Source organism: Haliotis rubra, unplaced genomic scaffold (assembly GCF_003918875.1).
Source record: "Haliotis rubra isolate DU_JTF1 unplaced genomic scaffold, ASM391887v1 Scf85, whole genome shotgun sequence".
In the NCBI taxonomy this organism is placed as follows: domain Eukaryota; kingdom Metazoa; phylum Mollusca; class Gastropoda; order Lepetellida; family Haliotidae; genus Haliotis; species Haliotis rubra.
Genome location: NW_025767579.1, coordinates 571,494 through 597,635, shown reverse-complemented (window position 1 = coordinate 597,635; position 26,142 = coordinate 571,494). Strand labels below are relative to the sequence as shown.

The window sequence follows — 26,142 nt, the reverse complement described above, 5'->3', positions numbered from 1 at the left end:
GCTTAAGAATGAACCTTACTACATCAAGAGTTACCTCCATGGTGTAGCAGACAGCTTCCTTTGTTGACATGGCAGATTTGACAGTAGAAGAGAAAAGAAAGCTGGTTCTAGATTATTTTGAAAAGGGAGTGACTAATGCAAAAGAGTTAGCTGGTAGACATGATGATATTTGTGAGTAGGGGGAAATTGAAAAGTGTTGAGAATATCACAAATGCAATAATTAATAGATGAACCCCTCAGACAAGAATTACTAAGACTTAACTGGGTGAAAATGTGTGGAATTCCCTCACCAATGATGAAAGATGAATAGAAAAAAGACATTTAAACTGGTGTAGGGCTCACGCAAATCAAGATTGGGATAATGTTTTCTTTTCTGATGAAAGTTCTGTCTGTCAACGCCAAAAACATAGCCCGAAATTTCACATGTGGGGTGGGATATCATCATGTGGAGTGACGCTGTTGTGTATTTTCATTGGCAATTTGACGAAGGAACGATATGTTGACATCTTAAATGGTCACCGCCTTCCAACGTTCCAAACACTGTATGAAGATAATTGGATTTTTCAGCATGATAATCACCCAAAACACACTGCGGGCTACACAAAACAGTGGTTGTCGGACGGAAATGTTCAAGTTTTTAAACTGGCCCAGCTACAGGCCAGATCTTAACCATATTGAGAATGTGTGGGGACTAATGAAGGACAGAATAAACCAAAACAGACTTAAAAATATTGAGGATATGAAAAAAGAAGTGATTGAATATTGGAATACGCTGTCACACGATTTCCAACAAACTTTGATCGGTAGTGTACCTAGGTGCATTCAGTCGTGTATTGCAGGGCATGGAGATGTCACAAAGTACTGAAAAGACACTTAGACTGTAAGATACATGTATTAGATAATTACCGAAACAACTCTGGGAATACTATAGCACACCATCAGGAATCCTTGTTCTTGTTCAAGCAATGTGAGACATTTACTCCTGAAGATTTGTGTGTTTTTGTTTCACTTAATATCTTTCAGTTCCAACCCTTGAAACTGTGGAATTGAGAGTGTATACTGATTACTTTTCATTCTTTTTCAAAGTTCCATATTTTAACAAAACAAACAAGTGTTTGCCACTAATATGTCAATGTCCCCCGCCGCAAAAAAATGGAATATTCATGACATATTTACTACTTTGTATTTTTTGCTCACATACAAGATGCCTGAAATCACAGGTGTCTGCATGATCACCCAATGTAGGCTGTCGACATAATTGAACTTGAAGACATTGGGTGCAATGTTTTATGAGATATCGCATTTACATAAGTTTGAAAAGTGGTCAAAGTGTCGTGGTGACCTTTAAGATAAGGTCAAGGTCACTTAAAACACTTGGTGTCTGTGTAATCCCCAAATGTAGGCTGTCACCAAATTTGAAGACATTGGGTTCAACAGTTCATAAGATATCGCGTTAACGAGTTTGAAAAGTGGTCAAAGTGTCGTGGTGACCTTGAAAATAAGGTCAAGGTCACCCAATTCGACTGGTGTCTGCATAATCCCCCAATGTAGGCTGTCACCAAATTTGAAGACATTGGATACAACACTGCATGAGATGTCATGTTAACAGTTCGAAAAGTGTTCAAAGTGTCGTGTGACCTTGAACATAAGGTTATGGTCACCCAAATAAACTGGTGTCTGCATATCCGTCAATGTAGGCTGTCACCAAATTTGAAGACATTGGGTACGACAGTTCATGAAATATCGCGTTAACAAGAGTTTGAAAAGTGGTCAAAGTGTCGTGGTGACCTTGAAGATACGGTTAAGGTCACCCAAATAAACTGGTGTCTGCGCAATCCCCCAATGTAGGATGTCACCAAATTTGAAGACATTGGGTACAACAGTACATGAGATATCACGCTAACAAGAAATGGGACGTACAGACGCCGCTGAATACATAGTAAACAAACAACAACAATTAAACATGAAGCCACAACGTAGTAAAAATGTCTCTGTTTTCACTTTCATGAAGATGTCCTTTTGCTGCATCATTGACTTTTTCGCAAACTTGGCAAAAATATTACACACAAAATCACCAATTATCAAACAGGACATTTATTCAAATATCTTACCATGAGTGTACATCTCTTACAATAGCATTTTCTACAGAGATGTAAACTGTTATTAGTGTCAAAACTATTACATGGTTTAACCTTGAAAATACTTTTGTCACTGAAACACAGTGAATGTCAGTTACAAAAGTCAGATCTGACAATCTTTTAACTTTGACTTATGAATAATGGGTCCCTCTTTATCAATTCACTAGAAGGCAAATATTACAACAGCGGCCTGCTTTTTTACACAAAAATATGAAATACATTTTAAAAATATGCAAACTAGCATACAGTTACATAGCAGACACAACCAACTTTGTCCAATGACTGTTGAGCAATAACAACAATTTAACAATTACCCTATTTTCACATGTAGATTAAACATTAACAAAACCTTTGAATATAATACAAAACCTTTGTATATCAATCCGATATGATTTGAAAGCGCATGATATCGGTGAGTGGTTTCATCAGCTCATCCTCTCATTCGGCCTCCATTCTCTGGTTCTTGTTACACTGAGACAGGTTTGAGTATCAGTGCAAATAAACAAACATTGAAGTCCATTTTGTATTAAGCCCTCAAGTTTTGCAATTTTTTCATTATGTTAACTTAAAAACATGAAATGTTGAAATTAAAACAAATCTGATAAGAACTATGCATTTTATTCTGCAGAATTTAAACGTGTAATCATAAAACTGTGATGTGATTACTGTAAACTTTAAAAACCATGAGACTTGCCTTATACTTATACATACAAGGCCACATATTCAAACCTACAGAAGAACAGAAATACAAAACTGACATTTCCAGCAGAGACTGGAAGTTTAGGTTAAACATATTTGTATTTCGAAATACAAGAAATGGGGATCGGTAAACAAACCAGGAGCTTATGCAAACACCTCTCCCGTACAACATAGAGAGAAGAAAATATAATAGGAAGTTCTGGAAGTGGCTTTCTGTCAACTGATTCTCTTTGTTTTGTTTGTTGCTTGGCACCATACAATATTCCAGCTGTATGACAGTTGTCTGACAATAGTCCAGTCTGGGTGAGACAATCCAGTGACTGACATGATCATCAGTCTGTTTGAGTCTGGCCACCTGATCCCTTTAGTTGCCTCTTACAACAAGCATTTGTTGCTGAAGACCAATTCTAACCAGGATTTTTAATGGGTTCACTTCATTCCAAACACATCATGTGTTGATAACTTTTTGGCAAGGTTTTGGCAAACTGATCAAAGCGACAATACCAGTATTCAATACAAAAATGAAACCATATCATTTGACAAAAAAAGAACATAACACGTTATTGACAAAAGTTCATCCCAGAGAATCACCATCAGTTATTGCATGTCAATAATTAATTCATCAAGCTAAGGGTTAACAATATAACAAAATATCATTCAATTGCCACGAGAACAAGCTATAGCCATTCTAAATAACTACAAAAACAATTGATTACATAGTGAAAAACATGTAAGATAGATAACACAATGGAAGAAAATCATATACAATAACATAAATGTGAATATTAGCGGTTTGTTTCCTTGTATGTGCCAGTATGTTTGTAGAAGACTGAAGTCAAAATAATATGTGTATGTTAAAATAAATAATTTATTTTCCTGATGAGGTAAGAAGCTATATATAAAATACAATCCTGGACCCACTTCTACAACAACACATATAGAATGGACTTCAATGAGTAACTGGTCATCTAGAATATTTGTACACAAACAAAGTGCCAGTAATACACCATATAGTTTGTCATTTGTTGGTTGGGGGCTGTTAATCTGACACATGGATGTCCTATTCAGATGGAAAACACACTTTTATGTCAGTTGGCCCACTACCAGGTAGAACTCAACTGATCTGTTTTACGAATACAACTTGATGGATTACAAGGTTTGAATGCTGGGGTCCTACTGGAACCCTACAGGAACCCAGAATACACCTGTGGTCACTGACTACAAAGGCTTTCGGGAACTTCTGTCCAATGAAAAGCATTCTGCAAAAGGGACCAGTGCAGCAAGTTCTATGTTCACACATGGATGGATAATAGAATTCCCATAAACTTCTAAACTGTTATCTAATACAGGTAAACTTGAGTATTCTAAGGATGATTGTTCACTATTAAACATAAACGGTTAAGAAAGTATGCTGTAAATGAAAGACTGATGGCAATATTTGCATGATCAAAGTAAGTGATGCTGCTAACTTGGGATCAAGTGTCCCGAGCAATTGCTACATTACACCACTGTCAAAACACACTGACAAATCTGCATAATAATAAGTAAAAAATAATGGATGCCTTTAGAGCACATACTTGACACACCTTAGTATGATTGCTATCTGAATAAGCACAACTATTACCAAGATATTAATGTGTACCATATTCACTCTCTGTACATGTAAATGCCAGACCTTTGACAGTTTTCTGTGTCTACAGAAAATGGATGCTTTAGTGCACATACTTTACACACATTAGTATTATTGCTATTTTAATATACTGAGGGAAACAAATAAGGGAACACCACTTCATGGCAGTGTTCCTTTATTTATTCCCTCAAGATTTCCTCCCACAGAGCTATTCAAAGCTGGTGATGAAAACTGGAAATAATGAAGGAATACATATTCACTGTTTGTACATGTATATGAAAGGGATGAATAAATAGAATTTAAAAAAATAAAAAGATACAAAAAATAATGTTTACCATCATACAGTATCTGTAAGTATGTTTAACAGGAACATGCTTAAAATAAACTGACAGATATAACAAACTGTTTTTGTGGTCTTTCTGTATATTCTAGTTAAAATGTATATAACAAACAGTGGTTAAAACAAAGCTAAAATGGTGGTCTATATAATCATAGTATTACCATAGTGTATTTCTTCTAAAAAAGATAAGTTAAAACCTGCAAGTAGAGTTATGCAACCACAAATCTTAAAATGCTTTAGGCTGCTAGAGTGGAGGACACATTATACAAAGATTACATTTGGAAATTAAAGACTTACTTAGTTAAATGAGGGGCAAAGTTTGGTAAGTAGACAACAAACCAAGTTTAGTGATCACCAAGTTGTTTGTTATGTTACTAAATACAATGACTAGATATGGCCTGGAAATGGATATGAAGTCCTCAAATCAGTCTCAGTGCTAAGACTGGTATACTAGTAAGTATCAACATAGGGAGTGACCATCATGTTGATGCACAGAACACTTTCTAGCTTAGTCCTCATTACAATCCACATCAGCACACCGTAGCAGAGTGATTGGAGCTACCCATCAATCTTCCCATTACAATCCACATCAGCACACCGTAGCAGAGTGATTGGAGCTACCCATCTATCTTCCCATTACAATCCACATCAGCACACTGTAGCAGAGTGATTGGAGCTACCCATCAATCTTCCCATTACAATCCACATCAGCACACCGTAGCAGAGTGACTGGAGCTACCCACTAAGGTCCCCATTCCACAAAGCCATCCTAGTGATACGACTAATAACTCCTATACTTTAACATGGACTCTGACAACTGTAGCGCTTTATCATGTACTCAGGATGCCCTCATGGCTTAACAGACACTGGTACCATTTGAGCCAACATGTACCCAGTTGATTTGAGTTTAATGTATATACAAACTGATCACATCATATTATATGGTAATTTCTTGCTGGAATGCTTAAAAACCTTACCACATGCTTTCAATTTACATGTTTACAGCAATGAACAGGGCATGCATGCTGGAACGTCCATCACTCTTCTGGCAATTGCTTCATGGTGATGGCAATGGACTTGGAATGTATGCTGGAGAGTGTTTTCTGCTAACAAAACAATCTGGCTCCTTATCTTTAACTTGCATTTCAGACCCTGAGGTATTGGTCATGTTCATTCCATTATCAATCAAGTACTTGCCAATAATCACCTGTACCAAAATTTTGGAGTGTAAGAATAAAGAAACTGTATGAATTCCATAAGTCAGTTCTGTCCAGGTTGATCTGCATCTGGATGATCCAGAGGACAACAGATATTTACAAAACATTCCCTTGCATGTGTGTTACACATATTTCAATCTTAAATGTATAACTGGAGACCAATTTTTATCAGCAGTCGTTGAGCAGTTCCCTGAGTTGTCTCCCTTCCCTCCATCCTACGTCGTTTCAGTGTTGGCCTCATCGAAGCTCCAGCCTCTTGTAGGTGTCTTTCAGCAGGAACAGGACCGGCACACAAACGGTGATGACTCCAATAATGGTCCAGTTCATCCACATTGTACCTGTGTTACAAGACAGAACCAGTCATTTTCTTGTCTCCCATGGAGAGGTGTAAATGGCAGCGACTTTGTGGTTGAGACAGACTCTATCCAATAGACCATTTATAAAAACTGAAGTCAGCGAAATTTAACCTCACTACAGGTGCTCCCCCAATAATCCAGTCTGGACCAGGCAAGCTAGTGATTGAATGTATTAGCAGTAATCCATGCAACTATCACACAGCTGCATGCATCAGTCAAGGCAGAGTTTCTGACCTGCAATTCTTATGAATAAGTATAGTTTTGCACCCCTTCTAGCAATATTCCAGCACTATCACGTTCGTTACTGACATTAGCACAAGCAGAAAATATGTAATGTTTTCCCGTATTGTACTTGCACAACTGTATTAAGCCTAAGGATAGGGTTTACCTCAACACTAATTAGATAGTTGGCAGTGGTGAGACTCTCTGTTGATAACCTAAAAGATGTTAGCGAATGATGACAGCCAAAATAGTCAGCGAAAAAATAGAGGTAAGGCGTTCAAAGGACCTATGTGCACCACACAATATGCATCCATATGGGGACTTGGACCCGGTGTAGCAGGCCATTTCTTTCCCCAGTCTAAACTTTCCCCGGGGAGAATCTGGCCTAGGCCAAACTTTCCCCAGGGGAGTTTTGTCCAAGGATATTCTTACCCTGGGGAAAGTTTGGGCTAGGCTAAAGTCGCCCACCCCTAGGCCAAACTTCCCTTCCTGTTTTCTATAAAAAGGGGACAGATTCAGGCCTAGCTAGGCCACTTCTTCCCCACCCTTGCTCTTAAATCAAAAGGGGGCAGATTCAGGCCTAGCTAGGCCACTTCTTCCCCACCCTTGCTCTTAAATCAAAAGGGGGCAGATTCAGGCCTAGCTAGGCCACTTCTTCCCCACCCTTGCTCTTAAATCAAAAGGGCCACTTCTTCCCACCCTTGCTCTTAAATGGGGGCAAAAGGGGGCAGATTCAGGCCTAGCTAGGCCACTTCTTCCCCACCCTTGCTCTTAAATCAAAAGGGGGAGTTTCTGGTCTAGCTAGGCTACTTCTTCCCCACCATTGCTCTTATATCAAAAGGAGGAGCTATGTCTTGTTTTCGTGTCTGATTTTTCAAGACGAACATGAACATGAAAACAAGGTTGGGGAAGAAATAGCCTAGCTAGGCCAGAATCTTGCCCTTTTGATATAAGAACAAGGATGGGAAAGAAATAGCCTTTAAAGTTGATTCAAGGGTGGGGAAACTTTGTCCTAGGCCAGATCTGATACATGTCAATAATCCTATAATTTGATATCAGCAATTATTCAGCCAGATAGCAGTTAACAAGTTTAATTAAATGCTGCAATGATTTTCCATATCCAGTAGATAACACGCCAGTGGTCCGATGTGTAATCAACTTCTCGGTAGCATCATGCAGATGTTGCCATACCATGACTATTGTTATACTTTTTAAGATTAATGCCTATATTATGTCACCATGATCAACCCCATGCAAAATGGAAGAATAGATATGGATGTTCTATTGAAATGATATACCGGTATGCCAAATTAATGAAAATAATAGATATATTCTTCTTTGTCATTATTACATATTTGAAAGCACATGCATTCTTAAAATTACATGGTTGAATTAATCAGTTGTGTGTTTCAAATGTATTAGATCTATTCATTATTAATCATATAATGTGGTAAACAACCATTTTCTAGCTACTGTTACTGGGTGTTCAGTTTATTTCCAACATACAACAGGAGAAAATGGGACCAAATCATTGAATTACAGAATATGCCTTCAAATTTGCTAAAATAAAGATGCTAAAGTTCTATATTCAATCAATGTGGTCGTTCAGATTTATGTTTATGTTTATTTATGTCATATGCGTACGATTTCGAGACAATAGCGAGCCGACATGAAATATCAACGGACATGTTGGTGTTGAAAATGGAGTCTGTGTTATTGTTTACATTATGCCCATGTATAACGATTTTCGTGTCTCGAACTGCATAAATAATGTTTTCGTACAGATTTACGGAAACTGTCGATGTTTACTGAACAGAGGCCAGACGTTTGTTCAAAGCAGAGGGTAGTGCTAATGCGAGGGTCAGTGGTCAAATATGCAATGCAGTTAGACAAATTGAATACAAAGAGCAGAAAGGTAAAAGAATGACCTACAAGCTCAACTCAATTTTTGGGTGAAAAACATTAGGTTTGATTGAACTGCATGTTAAAATACTTGGGCTGTCCAGTTTTTGATCAGGTTTTCAGCATCGCCAGCGTCACCCCTTGTGTATTTTATGTCTGACTGACTGACTGAGTTTAGTTTTACGCCGCTTTTAGCAATATTCCAGCAATATCACGGCGGGGGACACCAGAAAATGGGCTTAACACATTGTGCCCATGTGGGGAATCGAACCCGGGTCTTCGATGTGACGAGCCAACGCTTTAACCACTAGGCTACCCCACCGCCCCTGTGTATTTTATGTAATGAGTGTAGCAGTATAATTTGCTGAAATATTCATTTCTTCACCGATTTCTTTCACATTTGAAATATATGTTAATCATTACACATGAAAACAATATACAATTGCAAAAGTCTAGATTTTTATTTTTAAACGTTATTGTCCAAACCCTGTGGTTTAAGTTCTGAGTATAGAAAAAGGCAAATATCATTTGGCCTTCTTTATTATTATCACATCCTCATGTAGATTAACTAACGTGTTCTGGAAAACAAATGTTAAATACATAGTTTAGTAGGCTAACTAGCAGATAAGACAATCAGCACTTTTATAACTAATGGTGTTATAAGAAGAAACAATCCTAACATAATGGGAGTTAGTCAACAAAGAAATGTCATCTCATCACATCCCACCAATTTCTAAATGTGATTTATCAATAGCCATAAACTGAAGAAGACCTTTGTGAATATGGGACCGCTCATAATCTATGGCTAGAGGGGGTGATGATGATTTTAAGGGAGGGTCACCCATTTTGTTCTAGAGAGGTAGGGAAGGGGGGTCAGCAATTTTGTACACATACACTAGGGTGGGGGCAGCAATTTTGTCCATAAAAATATTTAGTCAAAAATAATAGGAAGGGGAGGGGGTCATTGATTTGGTTCACAACAAGCAGGGGTAGCAGGGGGTCACTTACTTTGTACATAACTTTTAGGGGGGGGGGGGGAAGAGTGCATTCACATTGTACTCCATAAAAGTCATCATCACCCCCATGGCCATAGATTATGAGTGGTCCCTAATGGCAGGACTCTCACCAAAAACCTACATACCTATATTGGGTATCATCAGGACAAAAAGAAACACCAGGCCTCCGATGTTGTTCATCAGAGTGAGGACCCCATTAGTTGTCCCTTCACCTATCGGGTATGTCAGCTCACATGACATCTCGAACAAGAGGGGAACAGCTGAGCTGAGGGAGGTCACCCCTCCTATCACGGTCAGATACAGCATTGCTGCAAATCAGAAGATTTCTGTCATAGCATTCTAACCAGAAAGATCAAGAAACTCGTGGAAGGCAATGTAGATAGTTTCTAAACATAAATGAGTTGGTAGAATATCTGATAAACCTTCTACAGATAAAGCATTAATAATGGTAAAAGTTAATATATTTTACCTCTTTCATTTGTAAATTTTGATTCCTGTTATTGTATGATTGTTGTTTAACGCCGCACTCAGCAATATTCCAGCAATATGGCGTCCAAAAATCTTTAATCCAAAAACATCGCAAAGATGCAGTTAAAATTGAAAGTTTTGAATAAATTTTGAATTATTTATTGGTGTACATGCTGATTTTTTAGTGTTTCTGCTTGTTGAGCTAAAGTCCCCACAAAATATGACAGATTGATAATAAATCAAACGATTATAAGGGTTCTTGTTGTTAGGCATGGATCCCGATATATTCCTGCAAAAACAGACACGTTGGGTATAGAAACCATAGTGCTTAGCAATGACAGGGTATATTTTGATGTGAACAACATATATAGAGCTGCCCTTACTGTTTGCATTTGGAGCTGCCTGTTTATGTTTGTTTACAGGCAGATATCAAAGATGCTATTCTGAATTTTACATCTGCACAATAAATTTCGAAGTTTTGACACTGAGTATCACATGCTCATAATCAGGACATGTCAGATCTTCAGACACAAGTGATGTTAGAGTAAAGATCTGATGGTAATGAGAATGGCCAAACATTGAAAATGCTGTTCTTGAGAAACATCCATTTTAACTACATGACCATAAAGACAATCTCTTTTGAACAAACAGAAGCACATGCAGGGTATACATCCTGGTATTGACACTAACCTGAAGATGCTGGTGCGATTCCTTTACATATAAGAGCAAACCAGACAAAGAATCCTCCTCCTAGGATGTACAAAACTAAGATGATCCACTTCATGTGTTTGGAAAATATGTCTGCTAATCTGAAAATAAGAGCACCAAATGAAGAATTTGACCAAGTATAGCACATGCCTGTGTGCCATGCATATGTTAGAGTCAACTGGGATTTACACAGACTTTGAAAAATGGGTGAGGTGAGGTGAAATTGGGTTTTACCTCGTACTTGAGAATATTTCGCTCATATGACGACGTGCATTCGTGTGTATGTGTATGTGCGGCTGCTTGTACTAGCCCAGACTGAAGCTGGTTTTATAGTGCTAGCCCACTGAGATACCATGCTGCAGTGAAGCATGAATACCCCACTCAGACACATTATACTGACTCCGAGCCGACCAGTCCTTGTTGTACCCATTAATGCCGAGTGCCAGACAGGGACCAACAAGTACCATATTTTAACGTCTTTTAGTATGACGCGGTCGGGGATCGAACCCACGACCTTCTGCTCTCCGGGCGGACGCTCTAGCCACTACACCACGGAGAAATATTTATCTTTGGGAGTAATTTTCAATATTTGGGAGTCATGAAAATTTCATATTTCTTTGTGTAAGTCAAAGAGCAAGAGTTTTGCAAAGATTTTATTGCTATACGTTGTATTGTCATTTATATGATTAGTTAATAAATAGTAATATTTCTACTGTTAAATTCAGTCATAACAAACTCCAGAATACTGAACAAATATTTGCGCTTGTGTGATTTTTTTTCCACTGTAACATAGTTATTAACTGACAAAAACACCTTAGCATGAAAAACGTAAGACTATTTACTGACAACATTTGTGAACTTTGTGACATGTTATCATTTGCAAAGGTGAGTCCCAACAAATACTTCATTGGCATGATATTTGTATTAATCATTCTCTGAATGCATCTACAGCCTAGGAGATGCTTGAGAGGCATTTAGAAGTTGGCGAATATATAAGATAAGTATATGGATGGCAACTTCTTACTGTCTCCTCTGAGTTCTTTTGGAACAATCTGACAGCTCTGTCAAAGTCAAACTATCATCGAAAACCATCATTGTGTGCTTATCAAATTGATTTTATTGAACTGAATTCTGAGGGTCACCCATAAAACTTGCGCCAAGCTTGACTTGTATGATAATATTTTGAGAGTCTTATACAAAATTGTTGCGTCAAATACGCAGGAATCATGCGTCATGTAAAACCCTGAGTCAAATGTTAACTACATGTAGGTGTAGCAGAAAGATATATTTGGAACATTCTAAAGCAAAACCGATCAAATGTTGATAATTGTGCATAATGTTACAACTTTACCTTGCCATTATCAGTGATCCTACACATCCTGCACATGTGCCATAGAAGCCGATCCACCCAGCAACATTCTGGCTTATTCCATGGGGCTTGAGATTAACGTCAATCACTCCTGTCCAACAATTACACACGCCCAGGGCCAGGCCATACACAAAACACACGATCCAGAAATCTCCTTTCCTGCGAAGCAAGAGCAGTACAACTTACACAGATATGTTTTATGTGGCAGATGCTCAGGAAATAACTGGAAATGTATAATGGACAAACATGATAATGGAAAAGGTTTAGTGGCATTTAATCACTAGGAACATGCTTGTATGTATTTAGGACTCATGCAGAAATTGCTGAGAAACTGTCTTAGCCAACATGAATATTTCACATCAACAATTTACATCGTGACAGAACTGAACTACTATTCAAGGCATCATTCTACCAAAACCCATTCACTCACCACAATGCTTCTGTCTATTATCTAATGACATACTTCATCAGGTCCTTGAGTCCTTTGGAGAAACTTTCTCTCTTCACCGAGGCTGAGATACATGGAGGGATGGGTGGTTTCTTGGGGAAGTACAGCAGCATGGCCAACAGCACCGCCATAGACCAACCAAGCTCTGGAGGGCAGGTACAGCAATTACATACAATTTAAAACATGGAGACATTACCATTGTAACAATGGACATTTCATTTACACACAGTTTCTTTGCTATTGAGGTAAAGTATGGCAGAATTCCGCAAAGTGTGCACATTGTTCTCGCATATAACTCTATAAATGGAAAAAACATGCTCAAGTTTGTGAAGCTTGCCAAGACAAGAATGGCAATTATTTGGTGTCTAGAGCTGGTATTACTATTAGAAAAAAACATATTCTGAAGCAAACTATGACTATCTTACCTACATACATCAGAAACATAATGTCTTTCCTCTCTTTAGTGATTCTTGCAGCTGAAAAACAAAATATGATTAAATTCTAACAAAAGTTCGTTTTCGTAACTTTAGAATCAACTCTTTTGTTTTCTTTGATTCCTTTTGGGGTTTTTATTAGACATTTCAGATCAAGATCACTGATTGACCTGGAAAACAGCTTCACAGCATCAATGATATTTACATATTGTATTATTGTACAAGAGATGATATATGTTAGGGTACCGGTATATTTTTGTGATCACAGACCTTCTTCCATGATTTTTTTTTTTGGCTGACACATCATAGAAACAAAAATATTTAGCGATTACTGAGCATCATGTAAAATGTACAAGTCATCAGCATGACTTAATCTGCTCAATTTGACATGAACATTTTGCCAGATCCTTCTGTCCATGAGTTGCAGCAAATACCTTCCATTATACATGTTATATTGCATGTCCTTGATACAGATTGTGATGAAATCAACACTATTTTATATCTAGAAAATTACAAAACCGAAGCTTCCAGCAGATGATTGTGCTAAAGATGGCTAATTCATCATTTGACCTGGCACCAGTGGCATGATGAAAGCTTCTGTTATAATTTCCTCCTTTGACTTCTGAATTTGACTAATAAAAACATGCCATCCAACGAATGAGAAAAATATTGGCCTTATGTTGTAAAATTAACAACATGAGTCTCATATATGTAAACATACCTTTAGATGCATTGCTGCAGCTGTTGTTGTCAAATAGCTCAAATTCATTAAAGCTGTAGTTGGGCAGGTCTTCCCTGGAAATAGAGTCAAGTTTCCTCCTTTGAAAAACCCACTTTTATCCTGTATTTCATTGCATCTGATAGCCATTTGATAGCCATGCATGAGTTATTGTCATATAGGATCCAGACACATACCCACAATAAACATACATAAGTGTACCCAGGCTGGACACTACATAGCACATGGAGACTGGTCATTATTACCATCTGACATTGATAGTCTTGCTGAGTCAGTCTGGGTTTATGCTTTAGTCAACTACATGTTGGTTGGTTGGTTTGTTGTTTAAAAATTAACGCAGCACTCAGCAATATTCCAGCTATATGGAGGCAGTCTGTAAATAACCGAGTCTGGACCAGACGATCCAGTTATCAACAGCATGAGCATTGTTCAACGCAATTGGAATACGATGACATGTGCCAACCAAGATAGCGAACCTGATCACCCAATCCTGTTAGTCGCTCTTATGACAAGCATGGGTTACTGAAGACCAATTCTAAACTGGATCTTCACAGGTCCAACTACAATGGTCATGTGGCATGTAGGATGGTTAGTCATAAGCATTTTGTTTTAGCTGCAATGATGGTGGACCACCATAGCTCAATAATGATTGCATACATGTAGCAGCCATAAAATTTCCGAGTCCCGTGCTGGGATTCGAACCACGGACCTTCTGATCAGAAGACAGACGCCTTGTCCACATGACCAAAGAGGTTAACCCCGTCAACAAGCTGACAAGGTAAGGATGTCATCTGTGGGATGACTCCACGCCCTGCTACATACATATTCATGATTTTGGAGTGTATAATTATCTATCAATAGTTTATGAACTTGATAAAGTTAATATTAGAAACAGCACAGTGTATTCACCCAAATGTTACTGAATGGTTTCCACTGGTACAGTTAGGGTTGGCTTTGTCAGGTACAAGGAGAGGTCCTGAAAACAGGTCAAATAAATGTAGAAAAATATATACATTACATATGAATATACACAGTTAATACTACATTAATCAGTTTTTTCAATAATACTGTTGTAATTCTTGATGCAAAATAAAATTGTGAAGATGCTTATTAATGTATTCGTTGTTTTCATCATATGCCGTATTGTAAACAATCAGGACGATTTACAATCTTTACATATACAAAATGCAAAACAGCAAACATTTTTGTATGTCAAGTTCTATTGTGGAGAGGCTCACATGTTACACACATACATCTCAAGTGTTAGAGAGAGAGAAAGAGTGGCATGCAGTTACAGATAGAGTGCCTGCATGCATAAATGAGACCGTGATATGTATAAAATTATAGTATTATTGACAATATGTACAGGTCCCCAATACCCTATTACTGGTTGTAAGTCACCGAAAAATGGTCCCAAGTACCCAGCAGCTGGTTTTAAGTCACTTTGTTGATAGAGTATCAATCCTAATAGCTTGTGATGTTAGTCATATTATCACTGGACTGCACGACCCGCCACAGTCAGTCAATAGGCCACCATGGTATTGATGACTAATACTGAGGTAATACAATAATATGCTAGCAAAATATCTGAAATGTATCCTTATGATACTTTTTACCAGGAAGTGACAAACAGTCTTTACACTCAACATAGAAAGCACAGCATAAAGCATATTGAAATGTATGCCTCAAAGCATGCACATAAAGGGCAGCATATACAGGAGCCGAGGGTTTGGGTTTCATGAACACACTTAGGACTGTATTATCATGCTGTTTGCTTGTGGAAAATATGGATTCAATCTGAAATTTAGAAGTTTGGAAGCTATTGTTAACCCATTCCATTTATTTTGACATTTACCTTTGTCAACTGTTGTCAAGGTCATTCAGACTTACACATCACCTCATCCTCAGATTATTGTAGTACAACACTGAAGTGAGTACTAATACCTTTGTACTTTCTTGGTTTTCATTGAAGTCTACGACAGGCTTCCACAAAGAAATGAGTGAATATGGTTTTATGCCACTTTCAGCAATATTCCAGCAATATCATGGCAGGGGACACCAGAAATAGTTATCACACATTGTACCCATATAGGGAATCGGACCCGGATTTTGGCGTGACGAGCAAACACTCTAACCATTAGGCAACCCACTGCCCTTCTTGCTTACACAAAGAAAGCTTATCTAAGCCAGTCTGACACAATACTAACAGCACATCGATACTTCAATATCATGTCTAAACTATGTGCATGCATACACCAAAGAAGTGTCAAGATGCTGCCATCTGAACTTGAGTCTCAACTCCTGAAATCTATTGTCTTGGCAACTACGGCATATATCGGTATATGATCGCTGGTATATGCAGTCTCACATACCTAGGAAGAAGCCAGAGCCCAGCAGGACATTTGTAATAGAGAATGCAAGGGCAGTGCTGGTTGCTCTCTCATGAGGTCCAAACCACACAGCAGACAACACTGGGGGTCCTGCCATAGCTATAGGTCCTGCAAGCCCATTCAGAAACTGCCCTAGATGGCTAAGCCTGAAACAGTGTAAAACACTTCTAACATTACCCCCAGCATGTGACCATGGAGACTCAGTATGCCTGAAACATATGTCTGGATTGTCCACTGTGACGAATCCAATCCAATCTTCTGCGGAAGCCCACTACTCCTGAACAGCCTACTTACCATGGCTGTATAAGAATTGGCACTTGAGTGTACCTAAACAAAGTGTCAATCTGTGCAACTTTCATAATGGGAAAGTTCTCGTGGTTTTGTTTTGTAAGATAATCCAATACACTACCAACACTCACAAACAGATGTCCACATGCCAATCCAGTACGAGTGGATGTTGTGTGATTGCATTATATCACTTTCATCATTAACAATCTTATGATCTCAGTTATATTTAGCTATGAGAAACTAAATTGATGAAATTGTCAAAATTTGCTTCAATAAAACTTCATTTCAAGTCATCCTAAAACATTTTCGTTTTCCCCAAACCAAGTGACAGATGAGGTTCTTGAGAGGCATTTAGAAGTTGGTGTTCAAGTAAAATGCAAATATTATGGGGGACAACTTCTTCTATTATGTCACAACGTTTCTGGGCTATGCCTTGCCTCTTCGTCAGGTGAATTGTGTAGCAAGTGACAGATGACCAGGTAAGGTTTTTATATTTTCATCCCGGGGAAACCAACAATATCAATAGTTCAACAAACTAGTACAGACTGGTTTGCCAAATACACGTAACACACTTGACAAAACTCCATAAAACACATGTTATAAAGTTTTAACATATTTTCACACATATACCTCTTTGCTTAAGTTACTGTTTCTTCCCTTCTTCCACAGTCCATTTTACCTGACTCGATTTCCTATTGTTAAAAACAGACGGGATTAGATATGTTGGGACGGTACTGCATGGCCACTACCACTCGCTGATACCAGAGTAATATTGATTCGTAAAAATAATTTATGCTTATGAACTTGGTACCACTTCAAAACACTATGATACAGATCACTAATGTATTCATCTTGTTTAGCAATTCGCAAGCTTGGTTAGCTTAACAGAAGCCTTGTTAATAAAATATAATATAAATCCCATATGATCTCTTGTAGAGAGATTTTGTTACAAAATACAAATACATGTTGCATGGATCTCTATAATATCATTGATACATTAATAAATGGTTAAATATCCTTCATATCATTAATGTCCCTGATGTACACAAAGGAAAAGGGTTGTAAGGAATGTTAGACTGGCTGAAACATACATCCCCATTTGTATGGTATGTGAGTACCATTTTCAGCTTTTCCAAAATTTCATTAGGCCAGACCAATTTTATTTCTTGTTTTACGGATCAGCCTGTCGTATTTTTTCAAGAATAACAAAAAATAAAAATAATTAATTTTCCCCGCCCAAAAAATAAATCCTAATGTTTTTATGGGCCAAAAATGTAAACTTACAAGAAATGTTTTTAGATGTTTTTTTTCGCCCTATATACACTTCATAAATTGCCAAAAGTAAAATACTTTGAGCATATAGAAGGAATATTACTTTGGTGATTTTATCTATATATTTTTTTCCTCCTGCCTTAAGGTTTTCGGAGGACAAAAGTCCATAAAACAAGAAATAAAATTGGTCTGGCCTTAAGACATGTTTTGATTTCTAAATTCAGAGTTGGTCTTTGACAACATGTATGGGTAATTCCAGGTGAGAAAGTGTTAATATTTGAGAGTTTTCTTTACTTGTGTTAAAGGTAATTTTGGAAACTGATAGAAAAAGAGTGCAACATGTAGCTTCAGTACCGATAGGAGACAACAGAAGTAGGTGCCAAAAAAATGTTTGTAGAAACAAAGAAATAGGTACATGGACTTATCTAGGATTTTCAAACATGGCCCATGACAGGCAATTTGTGACAAAAATACAATTTGAAAAAGAACGAGTCTTTCTTATAATCCCTGTTTAATGCAAAAAGGTAAATCTATATACTTTTAAAAAAAGTAGGGGAACTTCAATTTTAATTTACTATATATTGATATATCAGAGTCACTCAATGTTGATATGATAATAATGAATGTTTTGAGAGTGCATCACCACTTGCACCTAATGACCATAGTTGTTTGTATGTGCATCCCATGCATTGTGTTTAGGGGTGGTGATAAAGAGAAATGGTGGTGCGTTCATAAGATGTCTGTCTTTGAAAAGTTTGTTAACGCTTATACTTCCTATCCAAATTGAAAGTTCAGGTTCCCCTACTTTTTTTGAAGAGTATACATGTACTGTCATTGCCTTATTAATGACTTGCATTATGCAGATGTAAACCTAATCTGGAAAACAATTAATTCCAATTCTTAAAGGTTTACCAACATTTGCAAAATGAGCACCTAGACAAGTCCCTTGAACACCAAGTCCACTTTCTTGCCATACCAATGATGTAACTGACTGCTTGCAAGGCCACACTGCATGCAAAGCAAGTGGCTGTGCTAGTGGTTCGCTCATGTGGGGCAAACCACAATGCTGACACAACTGGTGGCCCACTCATAGCCACAGGCCCTCCCAGCCCATTCAGGAAAAGGCCAAAATGATTTAACCTGAAATATAATCATTGTTTCATGTCAGTTCAATAAGACCGAAAATGGACCGAAAATCAACCACCAGTGAACATGATGAATGACCAGCATCTGGAGTATACGGAGTGAACGGACTGCATTTAGCAATATACTGCAATACCGCAGACGCAGGCAACATAAATGGGCTTGACAGTACCTATCTAGAGAATCAACGCATCTCTTTAGTTTGACACGATGATCAAATGCTAGAACTCCTCGGCTACATTATCATACACATCCATTAAAAGGTGTTTGTGTGACGACTAACACTAACAGACCTTTAAACAGGAAGACGCTGAATAGGAAGAAGTTCTGATGCCCTAACTTACATAAATGCATTGCTAAATTTTACAAAAATGCATTGTAAAATTAACATTCTAAAGATCTTCTGAAATGAAAAAACATCAAGCACTTCCAAATACATACACATGTTTGTGAGTGTGGAAGGGTTGACATAATCAGTTGCCAACAAATAAATGTTTTCCTGAATTTATAAAACAAATAATTAATTCATAATGAACAGCTTGCGCAGAGCTAAATTACTGAAAAGAAAAATAAAATCAATAAAGTCTAAAATGTCACTATACTGACAATATATAGGAACAAATTGCTCATGTGTGACGCTACATATTCATGGTGATCAGCAACAGACAGAAGCTCAATAAATATTTGTAGCTGTGAAAGGATTTTTTCATGTTCATATGTCAGATATTTTGTTCACAATATCAATATCATACTTATGAAATTTGTTTATAATGCAATTCGTCTGCATCTGGCATCATTGATAGCACATTGTGGCATCAATACATCACTCAAAGTCATGGTATCACTGACATATCAATAAATAATAAGATTAGTTATTGTGTAACAGAGATCATGTAAAATACCAACTACTCATGTACCCAATAAGATAATCAATATTAGCCCAAATATGGCATATGCTGATCTACTAAATGATAAAACTGAATCTTCGGCTTTCTCATTGTCCACCTTTAGCAAAATAATCTTAACAAATTTAATTATTAGAAATTGATCTGAACCTTTAGACACATATATTTTTGTTTCCTTAACAAACTGTTAAATGTGTTTCTGTTTATCTTTGGTAGAATGGTGTAGAAGGGAACACATGACTATGTCAGAAAGTACCTGAGGTCAGTAGAATCATGTAAAGCAGGAAATTTGGATCACAATTTAGTGATTTAACCAAAATGAAACAACATTATCAAAATCATTTACACACTCATCATGATTATTATTTTTAAAAAGGCACAAAATATGTCGAATTTGTATTTTGGAGAAAGCCATATTGCAGTGCTGCAGGAAACGTGGACCACACGTGAGGTAGCTCAGGGTTGGGGAAGGGGAGCAGCTGTATGTGTGTAGCTCTGATCACGATGGTAACCATGGACAGATCGGCAGCCAGACTAGGTAAATGATGTCAATCTTTGACTCCAATACAATACTACATCACCTTGAGATCCTACAACAACCAACATAAGTTTGCAGGACATGATGTCAGAGTATACTTTAACTACCTAATATTAGTGAAGGATGCTTTGGTTCGTTAACCAATCACTTGTCAGTTGACTTAAATAATTTACTTCAGTTTTTCTACAGAAAACCCACCCAGAGCCAAAACATTCTTGGCACTCCTTTCGGAGTCGATACTATGACACAAGATTGTACACATCCACAATAATATAACACACTTCTTATAATTTTGCATTTGGAATTATGAGAGATACAGAAATCAGATATGCTACACTAAATATTTTGTTTGATGGTTCTGCGAATTTAGAAACCTTGATTTCCTGATAAGGAAGTTTACTGGACTCAAACACTAGCTGAGTGAGAGGTTGTTAGACCTTCACACAGAGGTGTATGATATAAATATACAAGATTGAAATTGACTGAAATGATCTATGTAAGGCACTACCCCAGTCTCTGTTGCCATGGTTACATTGCGTGACCCAGAGCTACAACATGTAGCCCTGGAATTCAGGAATGCTTCCACTTCTAGTTGCGATAGTCCTGTTGGACACAGACCCACAATAAATGACACCGCTACACCCATGCTATTCAGCACAGCACCCACAGCGGTGGCAGTTGTCCGCTCATTGGGGGCAAACCAATGGGCTGAGAGGGCAGGGGGCCCTCCCATGGCAACTGGCCCGCCCAGGCCATTTAGAAACTGACCAGTATGGACTAACCTGTAATATACAACAGACACTGTTGCCCGAAGCAGTGATAGTAATTGATTTAAAAAGTCACATATCATTAGCCAAGCAAGGAAAATGGAAATATGTTTATGGCTGAAACTGAAAGAATGAATATTCATGTTACAACATCCTTACAAGTTACATCCTGCTTATACACATTTATCAAATCGACCAATATTTAACAATCTGAAAATAGACATATTTCCAGCTAACTGTTACTGGGTGGAGTGCAGGGATTGGGATAGAGAACTTTGACAATGGGCCATTTTCGGAATTATTAGCCATTTTCGGAATTTAGAATGGGCCACGTACTACTCTTGTATCAATAGTAAACTTCAAAATTTTAATGGACCATTATTTATTCTAATGTGCAAAATGGCCCATGACCCCTGCCTTTCCCAATCCCTGAGAGTGTATGTTACAATGTCTCATTGTCGAAGGCAAGACACCTATATTGCCATTATTACTCAAAATATGTGATGTTGCTCGACACAAATGACATGGGACTTTAAGATGAATTCACCAACTGCAAATTCCTTTATATCATTACCACATGTGAATAAACAAGCATTGTCACTAAGGTGACATATTCCCCGCCACGAATTATGAAATCAAACTTAAAAAGTAATGAAAGTGAAGGTCATAATTTAAGATGAAGTTAAATGTCAACAAAAACATGACCAGTCAACCTCTCTTGATATCTTGTTCTGTAGTTGTTCAAACGCACAAATATTGTCAAGACTGACCATGACCTTGACATGAATGTCTTGGTGTATGAAATATGCAAAAATAGTAATAATTGCTTATTGAAAAACATTCAAGGGAAATCTTGAAAGTCTACGGAGAAAATCCAGTGAACTGTTCTTGAGATATCTCGCTGACAATCTTTACATGCAGGTTAACATGCTGAAATATTCAAAGTGTCGCCATGACCTTCAAAATTAAGTGAAGGTGACCAAAATCGACTGGGCCCTGCGCCTTCCCTAGGTTAAGCTTGGTGTTGAACATGAAAATCCAGTGAACGGTTCTTGAGATATCTCGCTGACAAGGCTAAAAAGTTAAGTCCCTTTGTGACCTTGAAATGAAGGTCAAGGTCACCAAACCTGACTGAGACCTTTCTTATACTGTGATGAACCTAGGTACTAAATAGGAAAAGAATCTGGTCAACGGTTCCTATGATATTCCAATTCGTACTTACAGACGTACGGACGGAGGCTAATACTATATCCCCTGCTTCACGCTAAACGCACGGTGGGGGATAATAATCAGCATGTTGATAGATATCATTCAGTGTTCAAGACAATGAACCAATCTGAAACTTTGCTGAAGTTTTAACAGGATTACTTCCCTTGGCTTTTCTGTCCTACCACCTGACCACAGTTTGAAAGGGTGGTGAAAGGACATCACATCTCTATGCTGTAGACAAGGTTTATACTGTACATTCCAGGCATAACTTATAAGGTTTCTAAAGTAGTGAATGTACCTTGTACACATGTAACCGTGATAACATGAAGAAAACTGTTTATGTGAAGTCTACATGGAATACATGATTTCATCTATTTCATTGAACAAGATGTGAGTACCATTACTAATACTATGAAACATGTTCATATGCACATTGATGACACAACTTCATGCTCCTAGGAAGGAAAAGATCATAGGAAGTTCCCAAACTGTTACCTAGAAGTGATGCACAGACTGACAGACTACTTCAACAACCTGGGCACAGGCATGGGAATTCCCTTCAATTAATAACGGAAAGCCCTGGGAATTCCCTTCCATGAATATATGAAAGCTCTGGGAATTCCCTTGCATAAATATGTAATACTGAATGTACGCACAAACATGTATAAGATTGAAAAGGCCGAAACTAAATGTATATGTATAACAAATATATGCAAATATGGCTGATCTTACCAAGTGACCAGTGGGGGTGTGGAGGTGAAACAACGGAGTCCACAGCCAGCTGCCACCAGGAACATGCTGGACAAGCACGCCCAACGCAGACCTGCAACACAAAACAACACCATAAGGTTGAGGTAGCACGGGGTTTAACGTCACCAGCAGCAACGTGTGTGGAACATGTCAAATGGCTGATTGTCTCAGTCTTATAATAATGCAGGTTTCATTGTGATATAACACACTGCAGTTTCAAATTGATACCCTACTCAGACACATTATACTGATTCAGGTGTCCAGTCCTTGTTTTATTCACATAATGTTCAGTGCCTTAGTGCCAGGCAGGGTACCTAGAATGTCTTTTGATAACATGCTTGCCTGATGATCGAACTAAGAATTTCCACTCTCTGGGCATATTATGTATCCACTGCACTGTGAAGATGATTTGTTTTCTATTTCAATCATGCTCAAAATGCTAACAGTAACAGAAACCTGTACTTGATGGCTATGATGCCTGTAGCTTGATGTTTCAGGAAAAATACATTTCTCTTGGTCTTATTTCTAATATATTTTAAATATTTGTACTTACAATACAAATACAGTTATCTTATACATACAAAATACATGTTAAATGACCCATGTACAGTTTTTCAGTTGACAAGAATATGGGTAGTATCAGACTCGTCAACATCTTTAGCTACTGAAAATGTTTTCAAAAGCGTTATAAAGAAACCTCTACATGTGATAAAGATGATAAGGAGAATGTTTTGATATATATCAAACATAACTGCAATGAGAAAATACACTTTCAGGTCCCTTTGTTTAACACATGCAGATAGATATTTCCATTTATGTGTGATGAGTATGGAAAGTTTTGAAGTGATGTAGATCTTACATATTTAACACCTTATGTGAAACCCATGACTTTGGAACTGAAAACCTAGAATCATTATCAGTGCAAATCTGGGAAGTGAAACAATAATAATGATAATCATGATTCTGCCACACATAAGGAATACAACTCTGCAAAAAACATTAACATGATTAAGTGATAAATAATCACACTGCAGGAAGACCTGACATGGTAATTGAAATGGAATGAAGACTGAATAAACATGATAAAAGGGAAGAAGACACACTGACAAACCTAGACATAGAAACTTGTACAGCTTGTCAAATAGGAGAACCAAAAAGTTCATCATACCTTTGACATCAATCATCCATGAGAAAAATACTGCAGACACAATATAGGAAATTGGTCCCCAGTTCGTTAACAAGGAGATGTCAGCATTATTCCATCCGAAGGCTTCCTCACAAGACGCTGAAATTGGGCCCCATGTATTCCATACTAAACCTTGAGAGCCCGCAAACAGTGAATATATAACCAGTATATACCATCGTCTCTTGTAAAGTTTGGTTTTCAGTTCACTATTAATTGTCACTTCTTCATTTGGTTTGATATCTGCATTGGAGCCAAGAATGTTATTAAATTTTGGTGTTGCATCTTCTTCATCAGCTTCCACTGCATTGATGGAGGAGTAGCTGGAAATGACCTCCTCCCCATCATTTATGCTGGCCGATCTGAGAAGAGGTTTCCTCAAGTCATCTTCCATCGTGAATGCAGATCAAGTAGGCTGTTACAGATGCGTATCAATGTTGTCTATCTGATATTTGAGCCTGTAAATACAACAGTAGTATTAGCATGGGCGACAACTAATGTACTGCATTTTAGTACATATATATTCCATATGACCAATTAAACAATCCTTCAAGAGATGCTATATTTGGGATTACACTTAGGCAGTGACAATTCTTCATCTGCAATAAGTGGGAGTGCAGTTTATAAATTACCAGCTTATCAATCAAAGAAGATCAATCAATCAGCAGAGAGAGAGAGAATATTTATCAACCATAACTATGTCAAAGTAATGCCACATGAATTTGCACATGATTCCAGATGTAGAATAAAAACATTCAAGATATATTTCTCTATTACGAACTCCATTACCTAGTTCCTTATGTGAGCTGACACTCTTTCAAACTCTGGGTATATTTGGACATGTTTACCAACTCACCCAATATACATGATATAGTCACTGCTAGTATAAGAGAATACAATATCCTATAAGGTCTCAGGTCCACACTTGACCAACTACTCATATCCTGACAGCTCAGATAAATGTTTCTGTGCTACCCAAACTGAATGAATTGAAATAGATACCTGATAAGCACATGTACATCATCAAATGATGCTGTTCAAAATGAAAGTTGATTGTCTCCGATGCACCTGAGCCATTACCTGAATGAATCCAACTTGTGACTTCCTAAAGTGTCATAAAATGAACACTTATGACCATCCCATAGCTGTCACCTAAACAATTAGCATCACGAAACAACTGAGATGAAACAGAAAACTGATATCCAGTATGACTCTAACTGCTCCCATTATCTACCTGAAATCTATGAAGCCAGTGAGAAATACAGTTGTGGAAAATGTTAACCTAACTAATAGGATAATAGCAAGACATCACTGGGGGTTAATGTCCAGCAATATCTCATTTACGACCTATAAAGATAGTAAAGGAGGAGAATGACCATACTACAACATTATAAATATTTAGCAATATTTACTGTTGAATCGAGAGCAGACTGGCGGTGAGGTTGTGGGCACGGGTACTTCTAGCCGAGAGCCGCGATGCGGTCCTATACAGTCAAGACATGTCCCTACTTCTAGGGTACTTCAGATTATACGCTAAAAGTTTTTGAGCGACGAGTGGTGGACGAAAGATTATCGTCCTACAATACCACATCCGCAAAAAGTTGTAGATAGTGTGGTAAAAATATACTAATGAGATCGTAACTTACCATCCCGGATGAGTGATATGCCCAGTTAAGAAGCACGGACCTTGAACAATGATGAACTGTCCCGAAACTGTGTTGTCACAGATAATAGCAGACACTGTTTGTGTCACGTGAATAAACTTTTTTCAATTGTGGTTGTCGTAAATGTGAGTCATTGGTAAAAGTATATTTGTATATTTATATAACACACCGTCGTTTAAAATAAGACGTTTTTAGCCTGACAGCGATACTATAAACACGTTTACAACAAGTTTGTGTGTCACAACGACAAGGGTGGACACGTAAAGGGAGACAACTCTGTCCCTTTGTGTAACTTAAGTCTTAAGCAACAACTTGAAGTTTACAGTTAGAGTCAACACATGTTCGCA

General features: G+C 37.7%; 1 protein-coding gene across 4 annotated transcripts; it reads right to left on the bottom strand.

The window, feature by feature from the left end:
- Positions 1-4,075: 4,075 nt before the first annotated feature.
- Positions 4,076-25,909, bottom strand: LOC124262661 (solute carrier family 49 member 4 homolog). Of its 4 annotated transcripts, none has more exons than XM_046697165.1 (12): positions 25,778-25,909; positions 24,117-24,589; positions 22,931-23,021; positions 20,841-21,004; positions 14,596-14,662; positions 13,669-13,742; positions 12,939-12,989; positions 12,529-12,658; positions 12,048-12,224; positions 10,679-10,797; positions 9,646-9,828; positions 4,076-6,362 (listed from the first exon to the last, which is right to left on the bottom strand). In XM_046697165.1, exons 2-12 carry the CDS (start codon positions 24,523-24,525, stop codon positions 6,262-6,264), a joined length of 1,566 nt encoding a protein of 521 aa, XP_046553121.1. In that variant the 5' UTR covers positions 24,526-24,589; positions 25,778-25,909; the 3' UTR covers positions 4,076-6,261. The 4 variants fall into 4 exon arrangements, with proteins under 4 accessions (XP_046553121.1, XP_046553122.1, XP_046553120.1 ...); XM_046697166.1 differs by lacking the exon at positions 20,841-21,004 and adding an exon at positions 18,613-18,776; XM_046697164.1 differs by lacking the exon at positions 20,841-21,004 and adding an exon at positions 16,059-16,222.
- Between the last annotated feature and the right edge of the window lie 233 nt (positions 25,910-26,142).